This window comes from Polyodon spathula, chromosome 1 (assembly GCF_017654505.1).
Source record: "Polyodon spathula isolate WHYD16114869_AA chromosome 1, ASM1765450v1, whole genome shotgun sequence".
Lineage (NCBI taxonomy): Eukaryota > Metazoa > Chordata > Actinopteri > Acipenseriformes > Polyodontidae > Polyodon > Polyodon spathula.
In genome coordinates, this window is record NC_054534.1 from 24,264,341 (window position 1) to 24,281,796 (window position 17,456).

Sequence of the window (17,456 nt, forward strand, 5' to 3'; positions counted from 1 at the left end):
CCTTTTATAATAATAACTACAAGTCATTTCAACCCAACATGTATTTCCTACATAAAACTATAGGACTTAAGAACATAACAAACAACATAATAAGATCCTTGCAATTCAGTTAGGGAATAGCTAGTTTTATTAGTCATTTTTTATATTTTCTGTAATCAATCAGGTAAAGGCTGTACCACTGAAAAACCATTCTAGTAGTTAAGGCAGAGAACATCCTATTTTATTTTGGTTTACTGGAATAAAGATACTGGTGCATACCTATGATCTTCATTTGTAGCAATGAGACTGGACACATTTCGCAAGATGCCTCCCCCACTTTCGATGATGGCTAAAGTGTTGGTTTGACTTCTGTAGGTTAAAGTGCTAACTAAAAAGGCCAATGCACCATCCACAGCGCAGATGTCTGCCTTGTTCTCGGTGCAGTGTGCCGACAAGTTCCAGAGGGCGCTGAGTACACTTTTAAGGGTAGATTCCTTGAAAAGAAAATAAAGAAAATAAGTACGCAGAACAACATAACGCTTTCGGTCCTATGTCGGACCTTTTCTGACATTACAATTTTCCCTTTCCAGTACGATGTTGGACCCTGTCTGACATCATCAAAAAAGCACAGGTACCTAGTCGTTTTTTCTCCAGAAAAAGCAGAGGAAACCTTTCAATGGCTGAGTGAGACCAATAGGAGCCAAATGAAGCCGAAAAAAAAAGGGGCGTATCTGAGCAATAGAGCTAATAGCTGCACCATAGAGATAAGACTGACACAAACAAAGGCGATAGCTGCTTCCGCATCTAGCGCTCAGAAAATATCACAGACATTTGCAGAGCTTTTTGAGATATTACAGTAATAAAATAATGACTTGGATCACATTATTGAGGAGTTTGGTGATAAAACGAGTGATCAGGAGAGGATTTATCAGTATGCACGACTATGAAGAGGTATGTGAAAAATACAGAGAACAAGGGGTGGGTCTTGGCTGGAGATGCAGTACTGAGTGTACTTTTTGAGATTCAATACATTTTAAACCCGTTTTACTGTGGGAAAAAAAATTAAACCATGCGTGTGAAATAAACAACATATGTGAAAATAAATTGGATCTGACACGAGCTGAATAAATGGACCGCTAAGGGTTAAAATGTGTACATTTGCAAAATGACCACAGAAGTTAAATGGGGTTAATAAAAGCAGCACAGCCGTTACCAATACCAACACCATCAAAAGGAGCCAGAAGAGGGCCTACTGCAGGGTTACTAGGGATCTGATGTGGCCATATAAAATCACTCTGAAGAACACTGGCATGGACTCTCAACTACTAAAATGCACAATACTCACCTTCTTCACTTCCAGAGCACATTCCATTAGTGCTTTCACACTTCCTACTTCACGTAGAGTCTTTTTACTATTAACATCAGCACGCCAAGACAAATTCCTCAAGACACTTGCAATTACCTGCAAATGTATACAACATAGATAAAAACACACTTTGAGATTATCACATCAGCCAGTTTATACATAGAATATGGAAGCACTTCATTTGACTTAAAATATACGAAAAAGGTGCACTACATTTTCAAGTGCAGATAGTGAAAGCACATACATAACTTGATGGGAAAATGATGCATTCCACTATTACTTGACAAAGTGAATCAAGTCAACACAATACCTGCTGTAAATCTTCACTTTCGGATTTCAGTTGTGCCACCATTGCCCTCATACAGCCTTTCATCGAACACAAAGTTGCCTGTTTAATTGAACCAAATATTGTAGTGAATATTTTACTGAACATGAGAAAAAAAAAGGAAAGATTAAAAACTGCCAATCGTATTTGTCTACCTACCTTATTTGCAACATCGCCAAATGTTAAGTTTGTAAGAGCCATTCCTGCATAACGCCTCAGAGTAACACTGTAGTGGTCATTGGTAAGTCCATACATTTCACAGTCTACCTGCAACAACTCTCCTATAGCCTGCAATCCTCCTGAAATGTAAAAACAACCAATCAAACAGGAAAAAGTAGTAAAAATGTCATGTTGTATTTCTTTCCTAATATAACTTGCTGCTTGTGTACTTATCAGTGTGGAACAATATGAAGCGTTATCCCCCCACTACCCCCCAATTTGTTTTTTAGCATACACTAAACATTAAGATTCACTGTGGTTGTGTAACAATTAATACATTTACATAGAATAACCGGCTGAGTAAAACACAAACAATGTAATAGTATCTCAACAGTTTAACAACATTTAGGGAATAAATGGTGCTTTTAGCTAGCTATACTACAGCAATTAACAAGAAAGTCAAAAAAAAAGACAGCATGTACACATTAAAAAATGCAAGCAAAGTTTTTGTAAAGACAAGGTCCTCCATTTTCCATCAGGTTGTTATGTTCTCAATATCACATTGTATTTACAGTTATATAGGCATAGTCCACATAGTACATGGACAGACACCTCCTTATATCCCAAAATTCTGATACTCTCAAACATGTGCAAAAAAACATCCTAACCAAGTTTTATCACAATCTGCAAGATGTACACACAAGCCCCTACACTACATCGACTGCCAAGGGGTATTGCATCTTCAGCAGGGGATGATAAATAGGGTTCTTACCAAGTTCATTCATAGCATGCCTGTGTTCTTCCTCAAAAGACAGTTTCATAAGCACACATACAGCAGGGCAGATCTGATGCTCCACTGGTGATGGCACTGAAATACATATAAAAAGACAAATACAAAATTAATAAATAAACTGATGGTAAGTCTATTGAGAAAAATGCTTAAGTAGCAAAATTGTTTCACGTGTGCAATTTCTGTTGTTCATTATTGAAGATGCCGAAAACTCACTGTTTTAAAGTAAGTGTTCTGTTGGTGGAATAATGACATCTAAAACTGGGACCCAATTGTAGGGGGCCCGCATTTATATGGATTTTTGGCAAAACTGTTAGTTAAACCACAGTTTCCATGAACAACTTTATGTTTTGCAAGTGCTTATAATATTTCAGCAGTGAGTGCAGCACAAGTTACAAAGGGATTAAAATGTCATCGTCATGATGTTTAACATAACATTGCAGCACAGATGAAAGCATTTTATACCAATACAGGTTCACAGGGTGAGCGCTATTACAACTGCAAGTTTTTCCACTGTGTAATTCCTTCAACCAGGATTCAATAACTGCCTAAGCAGGAACCATCTAAAACACATACTTCTAGTCTAGTTCTGCCACGATTCGAAAATACTTACTTGGGTTTTTGTCCTGATCTACACCTTGTTCATGTGCCTCTTGCCATTCCCAGCATGTTTCACAATAAGCACGAATCTGTTCCAACAGGTGAAGCACACGTATTTCTCTCCTTCCACGTTTGTCGTCTGGTTGCGAGTGGATGATATTGTGTAGCGCTGCACTTGCCCTTGCACGGGCCTCCTTGCTTCCACGGGAATTTCCCAGCAGCACAGATTCTTTATCATTTCCATGCAACAGCTGGATCAGCAGAGGAAGGCACCCTGACTGCCGCATTGCTATACAACTGTCCTGGGAGCTAGACATCGCTAGCAAAGTGCGGGACATATCGTCCTTATCGTGGGTACCAAGCATTGACAGCAGCGAATACACCATTTCCACCTATGGTCAGAATAAAAGGGCATACATAAGTAAACACAATTGCAAATTATGGCTCAAATTAAAAAATTTACGATTCACATTCATAAACATTTGAGTCAGTTAGTTTGTCTATTCAGCTTGAGCCATGTAAACTGTACATCAGTGCTTAACTTAATTTTAATTTAACAAGGGAGATTTCTAAAAAAAATACATATATTTTTTATTTTTTTACAGTAATGAAGCTCGTACCAGAAAATTGGTCTTCGAGGTCTTCTAAGTGAACTGGTGATTTTTATTTATTGACCAGATCAAAGATTTTGAAACTATTTAAAATCTAAATTACGGTCAAGAAATGGTACGTTTTTAACTTAAATGTATCATGTTTATTTTTAGTTTTGGAGGTTTGTGTATATTTTAAACATAGTTGTATTTTAAAATATTTAAGCATGCAGTTGTGGTTGTTTGTTAGTAAGTCTATGTATAAGAAAACAGCCAAAGCACTGTTATAATTAATTTATTAGTAAAAATGCAGTGTAGCAACCTGGGGCTTGGAATCTTCGGTTACCTTGGTACCCAGGTGACTTGTCAGTCTTCGAGGGACAGAATAACTACTACTACAGCTCATATCACTGGCTGTCTCATGATCCATGCGGACACCTGAACCCTATATAGACAAAAGCGGAACACAAAAAGAATGTTACAAATATTTAATAAAGTGTGGATTAAAAACAAATAAGCTATTGTGTCATTTATTTGCAAGCTAGCCTCTAGCCTACAGGTTGCACGTGTTACATTTTGTGAATCTGTTATTATGTTTTTTTTTGTACCAAGATTAGCGTCTAGTTACTTAACTAGCCGAGTTCATCAAAACTAGGTACAGCCTTATCACCTTCTGTGAAAAAATAACAGACATTTACACACCATTAAGTCTTAAATATGTGTACAAGGAAGATTATCTGATGGAGCAACAGTGTTCTATTAAATTTAAGCAAACGGGAGTGAGAAAGACATGCTCTAAATGCTGTGCGTGACAGAATAAGCTTGGAGGGGGAGAAACAGATGAACATTTTCAGTAATCGATATCCTGCAAGAGTTCTGATTTGATTTTATGCAGCATTTACAGCACTTAAGTGATGCTTCACAGGACAAAGCTGTGTTAGAGTAATCTTAGAACAGAACACTAATACCAAGGAAACTGGTTTAATGGGATGACAGTCTATTGCTGAATCACATTTACTGGTCAACTTAATATATTACAACTACAATATATTGTAGTTTGCTGAAGAGTATGATCTATAAAACATATCTTGTTATGCTGTAATTAAAAGTAGACCCACAAAGGATTCTGCCAAGTCAAAACCCGGGTCTGAACAATCTCCACCACCCCTACCTTTTATCTGAAAGTAACATTTTACATCTCTTGAACAGAAAATACTGCCTAGAAGTAGTTGCCCTGTGCATTAATGAGTCAGACAACTGCTTACATCATCAATGATGTAGCTTCAGATGACAGAGTTTGGTGGTTTCTGCTCAGAAGATACAGACTCCCCAGTCTGATTGACTATACTTTCCTGTTAAGCTACAATCCATATTTTAGGATTTTTTTTATTTATTATTATTACTATAATTTATACACTGCAAGCGCTTCTAACTCAGGCATTGTTTTGTATTGAGCATTTTAATGCTATAGTTCTACTTTAGATGCTACATTTAATTTATTATTTCAAGTTGTGTTTTCAAACTGGACACTCCAATTTCTTGGAGATTATGTAAAGCCATTTATTTTGGTGGACCAAAAATATCACGTGTTTATATACTGTTTAAATGTAGCCACTTTTATTTTTGTGCGTTTGTGTGAAAATCTGAAATGACAAAACAGTGAACATACTGCAGCAACTTTCAATCGTATTTCACCAGTCAATAAATCCATTAACTGCACTTCTTCATTCTTTATCGTGGCTGTTTGCGTGCTCTGCACTACCTTTAAATTTTAAGCATGCCTAATTGTAAATGTAATCTGTCCACCTAACATTAATGTCTGTAATTTCTCCCCTCATCCCCACCCACTTTTGCCTTAATGCCAACTTTATTGCCCTGGGTGTTGACTCTGCAGAATCCGGTGTGTTTCTGTGTGTGTGTGTGTGTGTATGTACGTATGTATGTATGTATGTATGTATTCATGCAATATTCAGGGGATAAATTTAAATAATCTGTGTTGGTTTTCAAGACAATTTTACTCCAGCTACAAAGCCTATTTAATATGCTTAGCTATGTGGCCTTGATGATGCCAAACACTGTACGACAAATCTGTGCCACTAAAAGAATTCACATCAGTTACAATCAGATAAATCACCTCATTCAGGGTTTATTTCTTGTGCTCAAATTTCTATACATTTTTACAGAAATAGGGCTAATTCCACAGCAATTGTTTTTGTGCTAAATGCTTGATTAATATAAAATAATATAAAACAGCATATTAAATATTAACTGTACAATAGCCCTTAACTTGCCAATTAAAAAAAAAATTAAAAAATTCCTGAATACAAACAGGTTTCTGATCACTTCAAAGGTGTCATTTCGAAACAGCCTAAATAGCAATGTCTAAAACGTCACCAGTGTTATGGCAGTGGAGGGGAATGTAATATTGATCGCAGGCAAGTTCATTCCAGGTCTTAAAATGTAAGCCACATTAAATACATAAAATTATATTTTTTAAAAAATTACCATTTTTTAAAACCTTAAATCGATATTAATAATCAAGTGCAAAATAAATTCTACAGAACCTCAGCATGCTTGAGGTTTACCATGCCAGGATTCAGACTGAGGAAACGAAACAATTATCAACTTGCTGCTTAGCATTTGTCATTTAGAGAACTCAAAGCTAATATTAGTCAGTTTACAAAAAAAAAGCAAATAAAAAAAAAAACAGTGAACAAAGGAATGAAGGACTGTAGGAATAAATCGGATCATCCTGGCTTGTTGCTAAGCAGCCAAGTTACCCTGCAGCATTCACATGTATCTATTAACCTACCAGTGTACCATTAACCATGTAAAAAATATATTAAAAAAAACACAAAACAAAAAGGCAGATTGTAAATATTCCTACCTGACCACACACTGTGGTACCCATGCCCAATTCTACAGCTGCATGTCCTCCCTCACCCTGTCTTTCTGCATCACGTGAAGGTGGATCATGCTTGCTCTGCGATGTCTTCTGTTAAAACAATAACTTCAGCATTCAGTAAGGAGCTCTGCATGGCATCAGCATCAGCGGGTTCTGCCAGTCATGAGAGTGCTACTGGGATGGTAATTTGCGAAAGCATCTGTTCTCTTTGTGCCTTATTCCCTATCCCTTGACCTAAATAATCAGCTGCTCAAGCTGATACATCACAGAAAGGGAAAAACACAGTACATGTTGCAGGGATGTTTTGCTATCACTGCAACGGTAAGCTTCGTTTTGGAGAGAGAAAAAAAAATGTCCTCCCCTTTCTCTGTGTGCCCTTTTAAAAGAAAGGGTTTTAATTATAATGCAAGAGAAGGGAGGCACAAAGCTGCTGCCTGTGCACTCGGTCACATGATGCAGCAACATCTCTTCAGGCACATGTACAGCACTCGAGCTGTTATTTATAGAAGATAAAGCTACTCACACAGCATATGGTTGCATGGAAATAAAACTCTAATATGCCGGTAAAAACAATCAGAAGCGAACAAATACATACAGTATATTCTTCAATAACAAACAGTACAATTTAAAGTGGATGCATCTGTATGAAACCATGAATTTTGATTTAGTAAAAAGCATCTAGACTTGGACAGGATGCTCTTGAGTCAATTAGCCTGTTCAAGTAGAAGACACAGACACGCCTTAATGCGTCCTTTATAGAGTTTATTTTTATTTTTTGTACTTTATTTTTGAACAGATGAACCATTCATGCTGGGAACACTGCTTTACTGAAACAAACCCTGCACGGATTAACAGAAGTGGGGCCAAATAATTGAGATGCAAAAGAAATTAAAAAAAATAAAAAAATAAGAATAAAAAAAAATTAAGCAGGCATCAATCATTTATTGCCAGTTGGAATCAAAGTAGTTAACACTCTGATGTAAACATACTGAAGTACATTTATTTACCCTGCATTATACAGCACATACAAAAAAGGGACCCATTTACAAAATCGCCATAATTCCCAGGACACATGTTTAAATAAGATGGCATTATCCTGGTAAAACATTTTGAACAAATAAAGTGTGAACACTTAACATTAAAATCCGGTACCAAGACGACAGGGTTTTTTTTTTTTCATTCTAAAATCCTGTGTGGACGCTTTAACTGTGTCCAAACCAACCAGTTGAATCTATTTTAGTTTTCATCTCGTGAAGTCAAGCCCTAAATGTTCTTGTTCAACTGGTGATCCCACATTTTCTAAGGGGCCCAATGTCCACTAAGGGGTGAACTACTATTTCACAACCAAATTCAAAATGGTCCAATTCACCTAGCTTAGCAGCCCTGTGTCAAATTCATCCATGGTCAGTCTCGGTTTGGGGTACTAAATGTATTATGCACATAAGGTGATAAACTCTCCACTACGCTGTTGTATTCCAGCAGGATTTTGGGTAGAACTGGTTTAGTGTACAATCAAGTTTCCAATATCAGTAATACAGCATTAACACCTATCAATTCTATGCAATTATAAAATATTATGTTAAGTCAATGGGAATATTGGGTTTTGAATTGCTTAACTTCCAATAGTTTACAGTTGATTAATTACACATTCTATATATTACATATGTATTTATAAATGCACAAAGAGAGTTTATTAGAAAACAGATGACCTTTCCATAACACAATGAATATAATGTCTAGGTCCCACAAAAATGATTAGTTTGTATTGCAGCATCCTGTTTTTACCAAAACAGATCTCAGACGGCTCATTCTGCCACTGACATGTAAACACTTTATACCCACCTCTGATTCTGCTGTCTGAGCCTGTAAGTGCTGTCGAATGCGAAGCATGTCTTTCTCTATTTGCTGAATTCTAGCTACTCTTGCCTGAAAGAGATAAATACAAAAATGCAAATTAAAAAACAAGACATTCTATTGACCTTTCATTAAAATATTCTACACAGTAATTTAGAATACAAATTACGGGAAATTCTAACAGAATGCAGAGGCATGTTAAGTTACCTGTGCCCGTTTCTCCATGTCCTGGCATGTCCCAAGCTGCTGCTCCATTGCAGCTCTGATCTGCCTCGCTTCATATTCCAATTGCCTTCTTGTCATGTCCGTTTGCAGAGAAAACTGTAGACACAAAGTGTTTTAGTATTTTAGAAATAATTAGAATTTACTTTGAATTAAAAACATGACTGATCAATGTTACTGTCCTATGTACGGTATGCTTTCTCGTTTCGTCTCTGGTTTCAAAGTTTCTAGAAACGTATGAGAGTACATTCTATGTCTAGTTCATTCAACAATTAAAAAAAAAACATGGTACACGGAAAGTACATCAAAGCAATTGCAGCACAATGCCACATCAGATGTTTAATGTTACAAATATTTTATGTTGTTTAACGGAACTTTAACACGTTCGACGGTTTTAAATCTACAAATGTAATAGTACACAAGTTTTAATAGAAACTCCCTTTAATAGAAACAGCTCTCAAGGGCTATCCATATGTTGCTTGCTGGCACAACTATGAAGTCATTCTTGTACTGCGATGAAAATCACTACAGACAGCCATCACACTACTAAAAAAACACTATGTCTTGCTGTTTGTCAACTGGGCTGAGATTCAGAACATTCAGACCAAAAGCAAACCAAATTAGGCTTTTCATTTTCACCATGCAAAAATGCTCAGAAGCAAACCAGTGGACTCTGTTTAAGACATATCTGTAGAAATACATCTATGTGACAACACAGAACCTGAAAAAAAAACTGGTCACAGCTACTTACATTCTCAGTGAGCGGAAAGCTGTCAATCCTCTTTGTGAGATTCTGAAGTTGTGCATAATACCAATCTTTTTCCTTCTCTTCCTTCTCCAGTTCAGCAATTAATAAAGATCTAAACAAAAAAACAGAATGGGCATTCATGATAAGTAACACAACATTACCCTCACAGCTACACAAACAGTCTTTGCAATACTGTAACAATTTTCTAAAAAAAACAGCAAAAATTGTCCTGTGAATGCTTCCTTAACGTTTCGGTTTTGATAAAGCTCACATAAACACTGTTCACAAAACAATCTGAAAAATAAAATCCCTCATATGGTGGCGTCATTAAAAACAGAAGTGCAAATGACTCGTTAAAAAATGGTTACTGCTTGGAAAATGTTTAAACTCAGTAATATTAAACATCTCTGCTGCAGAGTACAAGGTTAAAGGAACGTGGCTGCTTATTATCCACCTCTCCCTGATTTAATGCTTGTGGTACAATTCAACAAAGACACAAGTTTAAAATGCTTAAGGATACATTAAGAGGCTATTATAATTTTAGCAATTTATTTTAACATTATTACCTGTGTATTCTCTTTGATCCTTTAATAATTACAAACGAATGCCCTGGGATATAGGCCTCCTTATTTCTAGTGGGGTTCTGTGCGTATAGCTACTGTAAGTGGGACTCAGGTAGGTGAAGGGCCATGACAGCAATACTCTAGTACACAGTAAATCAGCAGCTCTGCCAACAAGTGAACCTCAGGCCCTTTTATCGCTAACTCATAAAATGAGGACGTGCAAGCTGCAAGCATAGAAATGTATTCCTTGACACATGCAAGTGAAATCTACACTTACATAAATTTGCACATATACTGAACATCAAAAGAAACTTACTTATATATGAGCATCAAAAAAGCCATATCACTTACATTTGAGCATCAAAAGAAATGTATCACTTATACTTGGATAAAATTCACTGGATGTATTTGAAAAATTACAAACTCTGTTTTAGAGCAGGTGCATTGACTTTTTGTTGTGCTGATTAACAACTGACATCACAAAGATGCTGCAAAATGATCTGTCAATCTTGGGAAGGTGTTGTGACTCTTAGTCTCCCAGTTTGTGGCCTGTCATTGACAGTGTGTGTCAATGACACCCACAAAATTGCTGGCTGTGAGTACCCAAGACTGTGAGCCACAGTACACTGCCCTAGTCCAGCCTCTAACATGCCGATTGCACAAAGGTGCTGCTCTCTTGACAGACAAGGCATATTGTTTTTTTTCTGTGATTCTTTATTTCTTTTATTCAGGCTTGCAATTCAACAGCTATCACTCCATATTCAGTGTCCAATCAACGGGATCACTAATTAGATGATTAAGTGCACATGCTTCAGTCATAACCACTCAAGCATGTCATGGTCAAGGGTGAATGAATGATCGAGTAATTAAAAAGAAACAAAAAACATTTCGTCAACGTCCATAATTTATATACCTTATTTTTTTCTAAAATATATTCTTTTGATGCTCAGTATACTTGAGGCAGTCTATAATTAAAAAGCCATACAGAAATTAAGAGACAAACAGAAGAGCAATTTCCTTCAAACCGAGGAATCGTGTGGCTGGTCTTGTTGTACTTTACATTTTTATATTTAACATCATTCATTTTCTATACATTTGTAATGTACACATGACCAGCTGAAAAAAATGATGGCAGTTACAAAAACATAAAAATATCCATCTACATAACTCCCAACCTCTGTTATATTTATTAAAAGGAACCTATTCACTATATTCCAGACACTTTACTCTAGCTGCACTGAATACTGATCAGGCAATGATGACATTACCTTAGATACAGCATTAGAATCAATTACCCATTATAACACAGTGCCGCAGAGGAAACGGACCACTCTGACGTTGCACAACATCAAACGCTCCTCTGATGTGCAGCCAATTTACATTAATTCTGTGTCTGCTGAATAGGCAACTGTTTATATTGGATTAACTTTAGCATAGAAAAAAAATTCCCTGTCGAAACTCATACCAACATGTTATTTTAATAAAGAATCTGAAGAGGTTAATTAGGGAATAGACACAAAGCTTATTTTAAGATTACAACATTACATCACTGATTTAAATATAAAAATAGAACCTAATCCTAATTTGTATTATTGTCTCATTACAATGTTGTATTCTGCCACTTGGTTTCTCCATTTTATCATAGCTTCTCTAGAGCTCAAATCAATAAAAACAACTATGCGCACAAACTAACTAGAGTTGTGCTTCCACTCATGATTTAAAACTACCTGGCATACTGGGCTCTGAATTTGGTGTACTTCCACAAGAAAACAGAAGGAAAATGAGCCCCACAAACAGATACAGATGAAGGAGATTATAAAGTGGGGAAAAACAGAAAACTATCAAATACAGCTAAATATCAGCTGCAGGGTTGCATGAGATTTAGGAGTAGACCCCCAGTGGATGGTTTCTTTCACTGCATAGCAACCCCTAAGCTCTAACCTAAACCTCAGCTTGAGCAAGCATTGGTGGTAGAGTCCCTAACCGCCACATAGCTTCAGCAGTGGTCAATATGGAGATCAATGATGACAGCTGAACATAGGATAGTGAAAGAAATAAAAAGCTTACCTTTCTTTCTCTAACTCCTCCAGATACCCAGTGCTTTCCCGGCTGCTACTGACCAATCCCCTTCGTGGATGGGAGCCCATGGGTACAGGGCTGCTTTCTCCTGACCGCCCAGATACTGAGCCCTCTCGACTGCCGTATGAGCGTAATGAAACCTTCGGCCTTAGTTTGACCCCAGGGAAATTACTTGGATCCAAGTTCATCTCTGAAGAGAAATGCAGAATTTACCAATGTATCTTCCTTTATTAATGTTGAACTGAGACAGAACCTGTAGATTGAATCTTGATAAATCAAACCAATATCAGACAAAACTTCACACGACAGAACCTGGTAAAATCAAAAGCTGATACTCTACCACTCAAGAATGAGGAGAATAATAACATGGATTCACAGACCCTTTAGCACTACTCATGCTCAAACAAGACTTGGGTACTATATGTTAAAATGCATGGTTGAGGCCAATTCCTGCTTTTCATTTCCAATTCCTTTTTTAAATATGTTCACAATTCCAATTCCCATTCCCTTTTAATCAATTCCAACACATCAATGATCAAAACTGCAATGAGCAGTATGCTGTTAAAACGAGCTTCTCACAGTGGCAACAAAATTACTTCAGTTGAAGTCACTGTTAATCAATTAAACTGGCTTCAAATTAAAAGCAGCTGAACTATCACAACCATTATTATGGTCGCTAAAATATCCTTCGAAGGAATTGGAAATTGAAAAACAGGAATTGAATCCAACCCTGTTTAAGTGACAAATAGAGAAGAAAACTATTTCCAATTGGGGTCCTGCTTTTTTACAACAAAGAAACAAAACTCTGGATCAAACCAATTATGGAATTGCCTCAATTGATAAATGTATTGATTTCCATAATTAAAATATAAATAAATAAATACACGCATACATTCATATAAAGCTAGTAAAACATAAAATATGTACTTTAAAACCCAAAAGAAGAATTGATACAAAAAAGTAATACAGAGATGTAAGCAGTCATGGAATAGTAGAATATGTTTTTACTCATTATAAACTGATTATTGGACTTAATGTGTAACCTAGAAATTATGCTTCTTCATTATAAACTCCACATTTAGAAGTATTAGCTGCAAGGTACTTCCATTAAAACCCTAATATCAGCATCCACAAGGATAACATTTGGGGACGGGGGGGGACGGGGGAATAACTGTAAGAAACCTTGTTTTTCTCTCCAGAGTTCCTACTGTATTAGATTCGTTATACTACATTCCTCATAGCTGTAGAAATATTTGCATACATTTATGTTATTGTACTTCAGTCAAGCCCATAATAGCCATATGTTTTGCTGTTTGAAAAAAGAAAATAAATGTAGTACAGTCTTGCAGTATAATTGAACTCAAATAGGGGTTAACGTTAACCATTACCAAAGCTGCAAATGATAATGTGTGTACAGTAGGAAGATACAGAACACAGCACACCGAAGAAATGTGTAGGTTTGTATGTGAAAATGCTATAGTATCCTTTCAAACAGAGACGGATAGATACTAAAATGTGAGATTTAAACTCAAATTAATCAACAATATATTATTAACCCATCCTGTACAATATAAAATAGTCTTCTAGCTTACTGCATGTCCTGAACTATGTATTCCATATAGCTTGAAATGTACAGAAACAATAAAATTAGACACTGGCAACATACTGTAGTTTTGCATCAAACTGGGGATACAGCTGGATTAAACCTGACAAAGCAAGAAAATGTCTTTCCCCGATATTAGTTAAGAATCTCTAAGAAAAAGGTTAAAATCACAAGCTCAAAGCCCTACCTTTCAGCCGCTCCAACAGGTCAATTTGCCCAGAAGACCCCATGGACTCTTCTTCAATGCTTCCTTGTAACTCTTTAAGCACCTCCTGAAGCAGGGAATGGAGCACAATCAGTATCCCTATGACCATTCTGTATCCTGCTGTATAGAGACAGAGCTGCATGCTTCTCTGCAGCCCTCATTCACACAGCTACTGTACACCAGCCGCACTGCTAATGGCCAGAACAGCTCCCCTTTGTTCTCTCGCTCTGCAAGTTATCCCAGCTCTGTGGCTGCATTACAGATATAAGTATTGGCACTACCCCACAAGAACCATTTATTCTGCATACCGACAACAAAATCTTATCAGATGGCATCCTTATTGATATCCCATGATTGTTTGCCCAGGCGGTGATGCACTCTAATTCCATGATGCATCTGTGCTTGTGAACAAAAACAAAGCAACCCGGGGCATAACCAAAGGCAACATCATATCAAACCACATGGTTTGTAAAGTGGATATGCGGAAATGGATGGGGGGGGAGGGAAATCTGCATCATCAGTATGTCCAGAGGTTGAAACAATGTGCAGTGAAATGGTTCATTACTATGGACCACCTGCTCATAGAACATTGACAGAACGATTTGGACGATAGTTGTCAATCTGTCTCACTGCATTGACAAAAGTTATTGTTTGTACTCTATGGCCAGAGGTAAAACAATCGAGCAGGAAACAGGTAATTAAACGTAAAGTAGGCTAAATTAAAACAACCCTGCTGTGTACCAAACGTTAAGACAATAACTCAGTGTATTGTTATTATACAGTAGAAATTGCATTCATATTTGGGAGCCATATTAAGAATTGTTGTGACTTTGCTTTTTGGATGACAGACATAAGAACCCAACATTGCAGCCTCTCAGCTGGATGGTGCTTTTACATTTTGCCCCAGAAGTTTCCAGAACAATGAAAATATGAAGTTTCTAGCTGAAATGGGTTACGACATGATCAGTTGAAGGGAAGCAGGGGAGGCTTAAGAAAAGAAACACACTCAGTAACATACTGTAGGACCATGGAGACATGGAGCAATAAACTAGACAGAAATGCCATCCAACTGTCCAATTAATAGAATGGCGATTAAATGAGTTTCACCAGTCACCATGGTAAAAGCAGACTACACCAGGCTTTCTGCTAAACAGCCAGCATTAAATAAGCGGAAGAAGAAAGAAAAAAAAGAGCACTGCCTCTGGCTGATCAGTCAAAACAGCCTTACTAACCTTTTCAGATATGCATTCTCTTTTATTGACTATATTCATTTTCATTTAATGCTTCAACTTGCTACAAGGTGAACACAGCAATAACTTATGACTACTCCACTTGCAGTAAAGTACGCCGAAATGGAAAATGTACCCTTATTAAGAGAGGCTGGGATACTGCAAAGGTCGGGATACACAGTGGCACCCAAGGAATGACAGACACTCTTTCACATTGCATTACAGTTACAAAACTGAAATACATTTCCAGTCTGCCCTTGTCTCAGCTTCCATGCATGTGCTATAAACCCAAGAGTTCTTCCCCCGCAGACTGGCACTGAACTATCATTGACAGTTGACAAACAAGGATCTACTGGTGCATAATGTAATGCAAACTGAAGTGGTAAAGCTCAACAAGTTAACAGTACATACTCTAATATACTATCCATATACCAAAAGATTGCAATTTGCCTAATGGAAGACTCGTGGGAGGGGGGAATGGATAAACACATCCAGTAACATCACAGAAAGTACAGTAATATACCACCAATCGAATCGGGTCATTTAATCCAGCCACTGGTTACTAATCATGAAGTTATGGCCGTTGTGTATGATAACAATGATCAGCCGCCGAGTGGTGCTGTATCACTAGAAACAGTATCTACCAGTTTCTGTTATGGGCTGAATATGTAACATCATACAGTAACACTTTATAGAATAAGAATAAAAAACACCTTATGCGAAAGCTAGTTTTGTAAAAATCTGCAGCAAAGATAATGTTCCATATCCTGACACTCTTCAAGGAATCTGTACAGTTTGCTGTATATGCTTCACAATTCTGTGGTTGTGAAGTGGTTACGATCTGCCACTTTTTAGCTAATAAACAGACCTCAATCTATTGATGTAAAAAAAAAAAAAAAAAAAAAACACAGTTCATTTCCCAGAAAGTATTCCGATTAGACTTCACATTCAAAGATGAAAAGGATACTGAATTTGAAGAGAGGCCAAAAGTACTAAGAAATGTATTCAAAATACTTAAGGCATAAGTTAAACATTCAAAAGAAGAAGAAAAAAAAATACTCCAGAAGTGTTATTTAAAGGAAGTGCCCCAAAACAGAAAGGAGGTTTTGCCTTTAGGTGAGAGCAAAAAAAAAAAGCTTTGCTAGATCAAATAGTTCCCCCAACTGACAGAATCACAAATCAGAGCTATGAATCCTACAGATGTACTGCTAATTCTTCAATCTTGTGTTTTTGCATTTGATCTCCTGCAGTCTTAGAAGACATTCAAATACGCTAATCTATCTCTTTAAAGTTATTTTTGTCCATCATAAGATGTTGATCACTAAACACAGATCTACAGTGCCTCCAAGGCAGTGCCAGAATTCCTTCGTTTTAATATTTTTATTTGGGGGAAAAGAAAAAAAAAAAAGACACAGGGATAGCAGAAGATTTTCTCCCCCTCAGATTTAACCAAAGCAGCAGTTCCATTTCCAAAATAAATAGAAAATGAAACCCAAATGAATGGGTACATTGTAGCACATCTCCTCTTCCACCTAATGTATTGCTTATTTCATATTTTTGGTCTCTGCGGACAGCTGTAATGCAGTACATTACTGCTAATAATCTGGTTGTATCCCTCCATTGACACAGTGAACAAGTTCAGCCAATCAAAAGCATAAAGTATTTTCAATGGGCACAACTTTCTATGTGTATAGATCAAACTGCAGCACTGTTGGAAGGATTTGTGAATTTAGACCTTCTGTCTTGACATCTTCACAAAAAGGTTATTGGTCGCAATATGCTTGGAGCAGTGTTTGATGTGGTTGTGACTGCTATTACATTTCCCACAGAAGGTTACCCTGCTCTTTAATCTGCGATTCTTCTTTCCAAGTTCTTTTTCAGATTCGATGATGAAATCACCCAGAGTTCTTTCTTTTAAAAGAAATCCAATTACTTGGAGACCATGGTGTATTTCAGATCCTTCTTACTGAACCCACACACACAAAAGACATCAAAGCTTAATACATTTTATTTGGTTTTATCCATAACAGTTCAAAGGCTTTGTATAGATGTCAGTTTTAGTGCTAAAGTGAAATAAATTGCTTGCGCCTGTAACAGACAACTGCTACTTTAGTAATGGAAATCTTCGAAGGGCCTGCACATTTTACAGTAAAGTACATTACTTGAACCTTCATAGGCACTACAAACTAGGGATGCACCGAATCCAGGATTCGGTTTCGGATTCAGCTGAATCCGAATC

The 17,456-nt window shown here is 36.9% G+C and overlaps 1 protein-coding gene across 5 annotated transcripts in view; it reads right to left on the reverse strand.

Moving 5' to 3' along the window:
* The window catches only part of LOC121315888 (adenomatous polyposis coli protein-like), a 57,558-nt gene that overhangs the window by 7,095 nt on the left and 33,007 nt on the right, over positions 1-17,456 (reverse strand). For 3 of the 5 annotated variants that reach the window (XM_041250455.1, XM_041250465.1, XM_041250474.1), the window contains 13 exons: positions 13,971-14,055; positions 12,169-12,370; positions 9,542-9,650; positions 8,776-8,889; positions 8,557-8,640; positions 6,697-6,804; positions 4,132-4,254; positions 3,233-3,611; positions 2,602-2,697; positions 1,830-1,969; positions 1,656-1,733; positions 1,325-1,441; positions 259-473 (listed from right to left, as the gene is read on the reverse strand). In XM_041250455.1, the coding sequence (XP_041106389.1) occupies positions 259-473; positions 1,325-1,441; positions 1,656-1,733; positions 1,830-1,969; positions 2,602-2,697; positions 3,233-3,611; positions 4,132-4,254; positions 6,697-6,804; positions 8,557-8,640; positions 8,776-8,889; positions 9,542-9,650; positions 12,169-12,370; positions 13,971-14,055 (1,850 nt within the window). The remainder of the gene's footprint in view (positions 1-258; positions 474-1,324; positions 1,442-1,655; positions 1,734-1,829; positions 1,970-2,601; positions 2,698-3,232; positions 3,612-4,131; positions 4,255-6,696; positions 6,805-8,556; positions 8,641-8,775; positions 8,890-9,541; positions 9,651-12,168; positions 12,371-13,970; positions 14,056-17,456) is intronic. The other 2 variants (XM_041250484.1, XM_041250494.1) reach the window with 2 other exon arrangements.